The sequence below is a fragment of the Phyllostomus hastatus genome, unplaced genomic scaffold (genome assembly GCF_019186645.2).
Source record: "Phyllostomus hastatus isolate PE091 unplaced genomic scaffold, TTU_PhHast_1.1 phas_contig_244, whole genome shotgun sequence".
In the NCBI taxonomy this organism is placed as follows: Eukaryota; Metazoa; Chordata; class Mammalia; order Chiroptera; family Phyllostomidae; genus Phyllostomus; species Phyllostomus hastatus.
The window spans coordinates 1205404-1216961 of NW_025333796.1; the positions used below are offsets into that span (position 1 = coordinate 1205404).

General features: G+C 54.7%; 1 protein-coding gene across 1 annotated transcript; it reads left to right on the forward strand.

Annotated features, from left to right (window-relative positions):
• Positions 1-6356: 6356 nt before the first annotated feature.
• Positions 6357-8006, forward strand: CCT8L2 (chaperonin containing TCP1 subunit 8 like 2). Its single transcript, XM_045837773.1, has one exon. It carries the CDS (start codon positions 6357-6359, stop codon positions 8004-8006), a length of 1650 nt encoding a protein of 549 aa, XP_045693729.1.
• The last annotated feature ends 3552 nt before the right edge of the window (positions 8007-11558 follow it).

Here is an 11558-nt window from a genome sequence, read left to right on the forward strand (position 1 = left end):
GAGGAGGAAGTTTTGCGGCGGAGCGTGCACCGCACACCGACACACACTCTCGACCGTGGCCGTCGCGCGAGGGCCGCGCCGGGCGTCCCCCGGGCGCCCCGCACCACAGACCTCTCAAACTCGCCGCGGTCTCGCCCACACACGGCCGCCGCCGCGACGCCCCCGCCCCCTCCCCCCCCCCCACCCGCCGGCCCCCACCGCCCCCCGCCCCCCGCGCGTCGCCGCTGCCACTCACAGGGCTGGCTCCGCGCATGCGCCGCTCGCGGACGCGCCGCCGCCGCTGACCTCACCGCCCCTCCCCCGCCCCCGCTCCCTCCCCCTCTGACGCCGCGGCTCCGGCTCCGGCTCCGGCTCGGGAGAGCGCCAAGCTGCGGAGGCGGAATCCGGGATCGGGTCGGGTGTACGCGGCGGCCGTGGGGGGAGGAGGCGGCCGCTCGGGCGCGCGCCGGGAGCCAGGCGGGCTCCGCCGGCCCCGTCCCGTGTCCTCCCGTGGTAACGCGCGTCTTCGGAGGAGAAATGCCCTGCAACTTCGCGATAAATAACCCCGTCCCACGGATAGCTCCGCTGCTAGTACAACGTCATTTTCGAAAGTGATCCAGGAAGGGCTTACCCAGCTGGGCACAAAAAAAAAAAAAAAAAAAAAACGGTGGAAGAGGTGCTGAGCCCGTGCAAACCCAGCAACTTCATTTTCCTGTTCAGTGTGCTGTGATGCACGGACAAAATACCAAGTCCTTCTAAGCCACCTCCTGTCATCAGGAAAAATGGTAAAAGAAAAATGGGGCTGGAATCAGAAATCTGATATCTGCACTTTCTGAGAAAGGACAGCGACAGATAGGGGACTCGGAGGTTTCTTGTGCAGGGAGGCAACTGGACAATGTGCTTTCCACTCGCGACTGATCAGTGCGAGGCGGCGAACACGTTGCTGGTTTGGAGGGAAATATTAAGACCTATCAACCAACCATCTGCACAAGAATTAGGACTGTCACTCACTGAGCGAGCAGATTCTCTAGGCTGGACACGCGGGGCACTTGCCATGATTTAATCTTCACAACACAGTTTTAGTGTAGGGGTAAAAGTACTGTGCTGTTTTTTTGGGCTTTGTTGTTCATCTTCCCTTCCTCCCAATAGCCAGAATATAAACCTTCAATTGTGTTTCCTATTTGGGCAAAATTTACAGTTTGATTTCGAGCCTATTCTAATTAAAAGCATCATTTTCTGAAGTGGCTGAAATAAGATTCTAATAAGATAGTCATTTGAATTCCTTCAAGGTTTAATCCCTGCTGACTGTTTCAAGTTGGCTGAATTCACAGCTATGGGAATTTTGAGCTCGGGGAGAAGCTGGCTTGGTAAATGCAAACTATAAGTTAAAAGTGTCTATTATACATAGAAATACAACATATCTGTGACTAATGATAAACATATGATGTGGTGTGTTTAAAATTTATTATTACCCTTTTTTTCACGTTCTCTACATATAATGCTTGAGAGCACACTTTCAAAAACTGGCTGATTGACACAGACGTTTACCGAGTTCAGTGCTAGAATTAGAACGGCCATTTCCGACTGTGCACAAAATGATGTACCTGGATAATTCAGGTTACTTCTCCAGCATGGGGGGCGGGCTTGTGTCAGGGGGTGCAAACTGCACGTCACAGGTTTGTGCATTGATGCTTCTGGGAAGAAGCAAGGCGGTGAGGGTGAGGAAGCCCAGCCTTGAATCTCCGTCCTGCTGGCCACTGCAAGCAGACCAGTAGTTGGGATCCATTTAAAAGGATAGTAGCCTCCGCCGGCTGAAGTTATCACAGGCAGAGCAAATAAAATAGAACTCAGGAGGCAAAGGAAGTATTCAAGAAATAGTTATTCGACATAAAGTTTTTCAAGGGTTATTCCATTTCCATTACCCACATTATACAGCTCTGAGACCACAGTGGCAGCAAAAATCCAGAAGGCAGGGACCTGAGGTGCTTCCAAACCATAAAATTAAAAAGACATGAGCATCTGCAAAGGCCAGGAAAAAAAATTAGAACGTCTAGTTTCTAAAGTACACATGTTACACAGGCACTTTTTCAACATGGTAGCCATGCACCAGAATGCAGTCATCTCTGAGGGGCGGGGTTCCAGCAGCTTTCACTTTCTGTGTTACATCTCTCTAAAATCCGTTTCAAAGCACATGCAGTATAATCAGAGATATGACATATTAAATATTTAAAATGTGGGTGGGGCAAGGCCTTAACCTGCAACAAAGAAAAAGCCACTTCTCAATAAACGGTAAGCAAATGAGATTCTCAGAGTGTAGCAGGCGACAGTGAGTAAAAATCCGCAGTACAGGACCCGTCCTCGCCGCCTGAAGGCCTGCAGACGTCACTGGCGTGGTCTTTATTCGGAGCGTGTCTGTATCGCTTTGTTTTGGTGGGCACAGAAGTGTGGCTCAGGCTCTGCCCTGGGTTCACTGCCAATTGTCATCCCTCCCTTTCTGTCTCCCTTGAACTCCTGAATTCCTCGGGGCTTGCTAGGAACCCAACTTACAGCTGGGAAAGGACCACTGAGAACTTAAATTCTAGATCTTACCATCTTTACATTCATATTTCTACTATCGAAGTTATGCTTTAAAAAGCTGCAGCCATGGCTCGCGTTTTGTTTTGTTTGCTTTATTTTTCAGTGGAAAAAATGTTTTAAAAATAATTTTAATCACTTAAAATTCATTCATATTTAGTCTATAGTGTGTTTTTTAGCTTTTAAAATTCATATTGCTTTGAGTAAGTTATTTCAGTAATTCATACCATGTACCTGTGAGACCGAAAAATTAAAGAAGCTAAAAAGAAACAAATGGATCAATCACGTAAAAAAAAAAACCGTCTGCCTAAGAGTCCTGGTCCAGAGTAAGTAGGCCTGCTGCGCCTCCCCCCCCACCATAGTGATAAGAATCTTGCCCTCTGGGGGTGTATACTCTAAGGCTGGCACTGCTTAACAAGATAAACACAAAAGGGACAAGCAGGCAACTGAAAATTAAACACGGAAAAACATACAAATAGGAAGATTAAATATTTATAGCCATTGTGTACACAATCATAGTTTTAAAAGAAATGCAACTGGGGGCTTGGGGGGGAGGGCGGGGCAGGATGAGTCAGCAGACAGTGCGGCTGTTCACGAGGGGGGGGGCTAGAAACCGCCCTGCCAGCTGGTGTGATACACACGGAAAGATGGGCTCCCCCGCCCTGCCCCCCCCAAACACACACGCTTTCTGAGGTTTCTCTCCTTTATTGACCGACAGACAGGGACACAGTACGGATTCCTAAGGATGCCGCACCAATCGACCCTAAACTGGGCAGCTTTAAACCACAGAAACTCGTTCTTCCCCAGCTCTGGAGGCTGGAAGTCCGAAATCAAGGCGTGGGCAGGGCCGGTTCCTTCCGGGGGCTCCGAGGGAGAATCTGTTCCGTGTCTCTCCCCGGGTGTCCGGGGGCTGCCCACAGTCCTTGGCACCCCTTGTCTTTTAGGCGCACGACTCCAGTCTCTGTCACCGTGGTCACATGGGCGTCTTGTCCCGGTGTTTGCGTCCTCACATGGTATTCTCAGTGTGTGTCTTCCGTTCTCGTAAGGAGGCCGGCCAGTCACACTGGGGTCAGGGTCCACCCTACTCCAGGATGACCTCGTCTTCCTTAGTCATGTCTGCAGTACTCCTCCTCCTCCTTCTCTTTCCTTCGGCCCTCCCTTCAGACTTCATTTCCATCCCAGGCCACCGCTCTGCCAATGGCGATGGTTCCGGGTCCCTCGGGGAGTTTCCGTAGCACCTGTGCTTCATTCACCCCCTCGCGGCTCCCCCACCTGTAACGAATGGCCGGCCGGCCGTCTGGACCCCGCCCTGAGCCCTGTGAAGGCGGCTGCAGCTGTCTGCCTTGCCCACCTTTTATCCCTACCATTCAGCCGCAGCTAAAGAAATAATTGTGGAAGAAGCCAACTAAGTCTGGCTGGCGTAGCGCAGTGGATTGAGCGCGGGCTGGGAACCAAAGTGTCCCAGGTTCGATTCCCAGCCCAGGGTACATTCCTGGGTTGCAGGCCATAACCCCCAGCAACCGCACATTGATGTTTCTCTCTCTCCCCCCTCCCTCCCTTCTCTCTCTAAAAATAAATAAATAAAATCTTTTAAAAAAAAAAGAAGCTAAATAAGTGAGGAAACATGTTAACCTTAAGAGAAAGAACTAAGACAATTGTTCACAGGAGTGTTTGCTTCTTAAAACGAAACTGTATCTGTATGAACGATGTATATGTGCACACTCCGTTACTTCGCTACATTTTAGGTTGGTTGTTACAATGTATTTTACAGGTCTACGAAGAAATAGGCAAGTCATCTTTGCCACCTGTGACTAACATGTGTGACACCCTTGCCAGCGTCCAGCGTTGCTGGCTGTCGGGAACCTGGGCAGAGAGGATGGTGCCCGTTTCTCACGGTCTCCGAAAGCAGCAGAGGTCAAAGAGTTGCCCAGGCTTCAGATAGCAGATCTGCTTAGAAGCGTGTCCCCCAGCCGAGAGAGTGTGGAGGGGAAATGACGGCAGAGCAGCACGCATGGTATGCGTCATCCCGCCCGAGTCTGGCACGCCGTTGCAGCCCACACCTCCGGTGCGTGTATGTGCAGAAGGGAGTCCCACTCATCAGCATGGGACCAAGGATCATCTCCGGGCTGGGATTCCAAATGACATTTACTTTCCTGGGTCTTTTTTTTTTCTTTGTGGTTTTTTTTTATTTGTCTATTACAGTTCACGTTCAATATTATTTTTTAAAGATTCTATTTATTTTTAGAGAGAGGGGAAGGGAAGAAGAAGGAGAGAAAAAAACCATCAATTGGTTACCTCTCACACACCCCATACTGGGGACCTGGCCCACAACCCAGGCATGTGCCCCCACCGGGAATCGAACCAGTGACCCTTTGGTTCACAGGCCAATGCTCGATCCACTGAGTTACACCAGCCAGGGCTCAATATTATTTTATATTAGTTTCAGATGTACAACATTATGGTTAGACATAATTTACGAAGTGATCCCCCGACACCTCCAGTACCCATCTGGCACCGAACACTCGTCTGTGGAAATACTGAAACAGTGCCTCCCATGTTATCGTGGCTCCTGACCCTCATCATCAGTTCCAGAGTCCTGTTTCCCCACTTAGGGGGAAAGGGAAAAGGGTTTGTTTTCCAAGTGAAAATGAGTGGCATTGCTCTTTCCCCTCATCTTGATACATTCGTCACCCCCGGCCGGTGCGCTGCCCAGCACCTGTGGGAAGCTGCATTCATTCGGCGGGAATCTCTCCCCGTCACTGGTCTCCGTGCCCCTGTCACCTGTCTCCCTCGCTGCACTGGACATCGTGGGGACGCCACGTGTCAAACAGAGAAAGACACAGTCGTCACTCCAGGAGGCTCCATGTGAGGAAAGGAGGGAGCGAGCGAAGGAGGGGATGAAAGAAGACACTCACCTTCTGATGCGGGGGGGGGGGGGCCCAAGAGGGCCCGACTCCATTCACTGGGGTTTTCTGCCGTCCTGGCCGGTGGGAGGCGGGTCCTGTTCCCTCCCCATCGTCCATTCTGTTTGTCCGTGGGCTGTGGGCCTCTCTCGCCCTCGTCTTGCCCTGCCTCTGCCAACCCAGCGACACTGCCGTCCTTGGCAGGAGCTGTCCCACTCTGCGCGGCGTCACACACCTGCCACCTGAGAGACAGCTGAACACCCGCAGGAACCTGACGACCAGCACAGACAGGCGGATAAGGCGGCCGAGGCAGAGGCCTCAGCAGGCCCTGCCCAGGGAGTGGGACCAACGCAACCCGCACCCCCCCCAAAACGGGCGGCTCGGGGCCACCGCGTCGCCAGGAAATCAGAGCGGGCCTGTCCTTTCATCCGCTGTGTGGTCCCTCACCATCTCCGACGGTTAAGTGCAGCAGTGCCGGGGCCTGGCACCTGGGCGTGACCTGAGCCTTCTGGGTGCCCGGACCTAGCTTCCTCGTACCCGAAGGCCCTCCTGGACCCCAACCAGCCTTCTGTGACCTCACTCCCTGACCGGGGTTCCACGTGCCACTCTGTGAGGTCATCAGGATGGGCTCCCTTTCAGCCGCCGAGGGGCCGAGGCCCCCGCAGCCTCCTTCCCTTCCAGCTCAGTTTGGGGGTGGTTTCAGACCTGTGCTCACCCCCAAACCCAGCCTGGAGGGCAGGTGTCCCCAGACACTGGGTGATGGGCCCATGGGTCCACTGACCCCTTGAGTAGCTTCAAAAGGTTGGTATCCCCCCCGCCCCCTGCCCGCTACCCGCTGCTGCTTCTGGAGCATCCCTGCAGCCAGGGCGCCCCCCTGCCCCCCCCCTGCTCCGGCAGGCCATGGCCCATGGAGCCCCTTCAGTGCGGGAGCTGCCCCAGCGGCTGTGGCCGGGCCCCAGCGGTCAGGGAGCAGAAGAACAGCAGCACCTTCGCAGCAGCCTGGCCGCGGTGCAGGCCTTGGCCAACGTCATCCGGCCGTGCTACGGGCCCTACGGCCTCCAGAAGCTCCTGGTGACCGCCAAGGGAGAGACAGTGTTCACCGGGTACGCCACGGCCATCCTGGGGGCCCTGCAGTTGCAGCACCCGGCCGCCCAGCTGCTGCGGGAAGCGGCGCTGGGCCAGGCCGAGCACAGCGGCGACGGGGTGGCCTTCGTGGTGCTCCTGGCCGAGGCCCTGCTGACGCAGGCCGAACTCCTGCTGAGCGCCGGCCTGCCCCGCTCCCAGCTCCGGGAGGCCTACGCCGCGGCCGCCGCGGAGACCCTGGCCCTGCTGCCGTCGCTGGCCATCCGGTCTCTGGGGCCTTTGGAAGACCCGTCCAGGGCCCTGTATTCGGTGATGAACACCCACACGCTGTCCCAGGCGGGGCACCTGGCCAGGATGGTGGCACAGGTGTGCTGGGCGGCCAAGGAGCTGGACGGCACCTTCCGCCGGGAGCGCGTGGGGGTGTGTGTGCTGCAGGGGGGGCAGCCGGAGGACTCGTGCCTGCTGCCGGGGCTGGCCGTGCCGGGGAAGCCGTGCGGGCAGGTGACCGTGGTGCTGAGAGGCGCCAGGGTGGCGGTCTTCGCCTGCCCCTTCGGGCTCCCCAGTCCAAACGCCCCTGCGACGGCCCGGCTCTCCAGTCCCGCCGAACTGGTGCAGTTTAGGAGGGAAAGCGAGAGTCTGCTCCAAAGGCAAGTGGAGCAGCTGGCACACGTAGGCGTGAACGTGGCGGTGGTGTGCGGGGACGTGGAGGAGAAGCCCCTGGCCCAGGCCGACAAGTACAACATCATGGTGATCCAGGTGAAGTCCCCGCGGGAGCTGGCTGGCCTGAGCGAGGTTCTGGGCACACCTGTGATGCATCACCTGGTCGCCCCCCTGGAGCCGGGCAAGTGCCAGCGGGTGTACGGGCAGGAGCTGCGGGAAGGCCTGGCCGTGGTGTTTGAGTGGGACCCTCCGACGACCCCTGCCCTGTCCGTGGTCCTGCGGGGGCCCACGAGGGCGGGGCTCCGGGAGGCGGAGCAGGCCGTCTACCACGGAATCGATGCCTTTTTCCAGCTGTGCCAGGACCCCAGGCTGCTCCCGGGGGCCGGGGCCACCGAGATGGCTCTGGCGAAGATGCTCTCGGACAGGGGGACGGCGCTGGAGGGGCTGCGGGGCCCCGTGCTCCTTGCGTTTGCCCAGGCCCTGCGGTCTCTCCCCGCCACCTTGGCCGAGAACGCGGGCTTGGCCGCCTCCCGCGTGATGGCGGACGTGAGCGCCGCGCACCAGGCCGGGTACTTCCTCGCCGGCGTGGGGGTCGAAGGCATGATCGACGCGGCGGGCGAAGACGTGTGGGACACCCTGGGCGCCAAGGCCCATGGCATCCAAGCCGTGGCTGACGTGGTCCTGGAGCTCGTGACCGTGGATGAAATCGTGATGGCCAAGGAGACGGCCCCCGGCCGGCAGGACCTGAACCCTAACGAGAAGAAGGCCAAGGATCGGCGCCCGTGGCCTGTGGAGATACTCAAGTAGCCACACCCTCCAAAAACTGGGGGCTGTCAAGGCCGGCCCGACCACCCCCCAGACGACTGTTTGCCTTACTTATTCCCGCCGTGTTTGGGACAGAGTCCATTTCTTTAGTTAAAACAACATAAAAGTCCTTTTCCTTGACGTACTTCCTTCCAGATTCTCGGCTTAAAAACAACAACTCCTGTTTCTCTCCATCAGATTCTTCCAATAAGAGCAGGATTCAATTCTTTTTTTTTTTTAAGATTTTATTTATTTATTTTTAGAGAGGGAAGGGAGGGAGATAGAGAGAGAGAGCAATGTGTGGTTGCTGGGGGTTATGGCCTGCAACCCAGGCATGTACCCTGGCTGGGAATCGAACCTGGGACACTTTGGTTCCCAGCCCGCGCTCAATCCACTGAGCTACGCCAGCCAGGGCAGGATTCAATTCTATTAAAGGTTTTTAATTAAGTATTTGGGGATGCAACAAAAAAAAATGTGCATGAGTCTCTCCCCAACTACTTTATTCATGTGTGATACTCTAGCACAGGGCTGTCAAACTCATTTTCACCGGGGGCCATGTCAGCCTCGCGGTTGCCTTCCAAGGGCCGAGTGTAACTTTAGGACCGAATAAACGTAACTGATCCTCAACAGTTAAGCGAGAGCTCGGCACTGCCGCCGGGTAGAAACAAGGTGCCGGGCCGGATAAACCAAGGTGGAGGGCCGGGTTCGGGCCGCGGGCCTTGTGCTTGCCGCCTGGGCTCTGACACGTTTGAATTTCTGTCTAGATGTCACTTTAGCCACCTGAGGACATCAGTCCCAGCTTACAGAAGGGGCAGCTCGTTCCTGCTGAGAGTGTTCGGAAAAAGAAAGGGATATTATTCAACGCAAGAAGGAGAAGGAGAACGGAGGAAAATCAGCTGGCAGACAGGCAGAAGTGTAATTTTAAAAAAGAAAGCAGCCCTGGCTGGCGTAGCTCAGCGGGTTGAGCACCAGCCTGTGAAGCAAAGCGCCGCCGGTTCAATTCCCAGTCAGGGCACATGCCTGGGTTGCAGGCCAGGTCCCCAGAGGGGGCCATGTGAGAGGCAACCACACATTGATGTTTCTCTCCCTCTTTCTCTCTCCCTGACCCTCTCTCTAAAAATAGATAAGAAAATCTTAAAAAAAAAAAAAAAAGGAAAGAAAGAAAGCCACCTTGGCACAGGCGACAAGAGATGAGGACACACAGCTTAGACCACACCGAGGTTGTCCCGCAGGGGAGGAGCGCGGGGGGCACCTGGGTGTCGGGCGGGGCTCCGACCCCGACTGGACACCCCCAGGCATGAAAGCACTGGGAGCAGAGTGGGAAGAGCTGCCCGAGCCTCTGCCTCTTTGACCGCCCGGCCCCTCTGCTCGGGGAAAGAAGGAGCCGGGCCCGGCAGCAGAGGCGAGGCGCGCGGAGGCTGTGATCTCTCGGAACCGGAGAAACAAACGAGCTGCAGCGGAGCGCTCCCAATGTGCAAACATCTTGAGGAACTCAGAGGAGGCAAAGTTTCCGCACCGGCCCGAAAAAGCCGTCAGAGAACCAAGGGCGGTCTATGGAGATGCAGGGAAGTCCACTCCCTGTCACTAATTTAGGGTCTGTAGGACCCTCGATGCGTCTTTCCTCGTTTCCTCCCCATCGCCATGTTCCAGTGAAAACAGCTAAGGGCTTTCATCCGTCTCTCCTTCCCTCATGTTCTGTATTCCAGGCTCCATTCCTCGGTAACAGTGGCAATGACAGAAACAGGGAACCCTCTAAAGTAGGTCAAAAGGACTTTATACAAGTTCTCCTTAATCATCCAAACGTGAGAAAGAAGTCTGGTGGGCTCTCAGCCGCAGGAGGCCCATTCGAGCGAGCTTCAGAAAAATTAAGTCGCCGGCCAATGTGACAGAACAAATGGAAAACGGAACTCCATAGTCATTCCCTGTTTTACCGCCCCTACGATACATTTCTCTCCTGTGATGTTTTCAGGGATATAAGCCCTACGGTCACAGAGCAAACATGCCTTAAAACAGCCCTTTGGGTATTTACAGTGAGTGTTTTTAAAATTAGTGTAAAAGCCATGTTTATTTTCTAGAAAAATAAATAATAAAGATGGTCCTGCTCACACAGAACATTTTAGTTACAGATCTAAGATATAACAAAGATCCGATGATGCAATAACAGAGGACATTTTAAATGTTTTAAGTTTGATACACGGATTTTTTGATAGTTTGGAAAAAAATCATATTGTAACATCTCATTGCCATCTCCTCCCCCCTCCCCCATACACACACGGAAGTCTGTATATGTAAATGCAAGTTACAACGGTCAAGGTCACCTCTGGCCAGGTAGCTCAGAGCGTAGTCCCAAAACACTCAGGTTGGGGGTTCGATTCCCAGTCAGGGCACACACAAGAATCAACTGGTGAATGTATCCATAAGTGAAGCAACTCATTGATGTTCCTATCTCCCCCTTGTCTTCCTTTCTCTAAAATAAAAAAACAGTAATTTAAAAAGTTATCAAGGTCAATCTTACAAGGGACAAGGGAAGTATGGCAGACACAAATGTAACGAGCTTATGCTTAAAGGTAAAAAAATGCGTGACCCACACTTGAAATTTGAAGACAGAGAATGCAGGCATCTTGTGGGGTGTGCTGGGCTGGGGGGTGCCTGGAGCCTGTGTGAGAGGCCTTCCTTCCCATCCACCCCGAGACTGGTCAGTCAGCTCTTCGGTCTCGTGGCCTTGAAATAAACCTCCCCGAGTGAGCCAGAGGCGGTTTCCCCTCTCTGTCATCTAAAGAGCACCAGCTGTTCCAGGAGGGCAGAGAATGTCACACAGCAGGCGACAGGAACGCCCAGGGCGGCTGGCAGACAGGGCCTGGGGAGAGGCCCAGGACGGACGGCCCTTCGGAAGCTGGGAGGGTCCGGGTCTCCTCAGATGAGTGTCCCTTCCCCATGACCTCCTGCCCTCTAAGCTCTCGCTGCTCGAAGTGCTCCATGAACCCACAGCATCAGGAACAAATGAGAAATACAGGGTCTGGCCCCTCCCCCCCACCCCCCACCCCACCTGCTATGTCACAATTTGCACTTTAGCCAAGACCCTCAGGTGATCAGGGTGCATATCAACATTTGAGAAGCACGGGTCTAAGCAATAATCCCAATTAGCTATATCTTGATTATGCTTTGAAATCAAGCACCCTCCTTAATACCACCTTGGGCATTCTGTTTAAGTGTCTCAGGTATCACATTGTTTCTTTTCACCTGCTAACCACAGAGAAGTTGACCAGAACGTGGCCTCGATTTTACTGGACCCTGACCCTGCTTCCGAGGCTCCAGGGTTGAGGTCCGAGGTCTCCCAAGGCCCACGGTGCCGGCCACCCAGGCGCCTTGCAAGACGCGCTTCTCTTCTGTAGAAGCAACTGCATTTCAGAAAGGTCAGTGCCTAGTGCGTGTTCTGCATCACACTTGCAGCTGGGGCGCTGGGCTGTTCTCCCATCCCCAATCCCTTCTGGTGTAGCAACATTGTCTCCTGGGGCTCCCAGTCCATCCAGCCACCAACAACAAAGCAGCAAGATC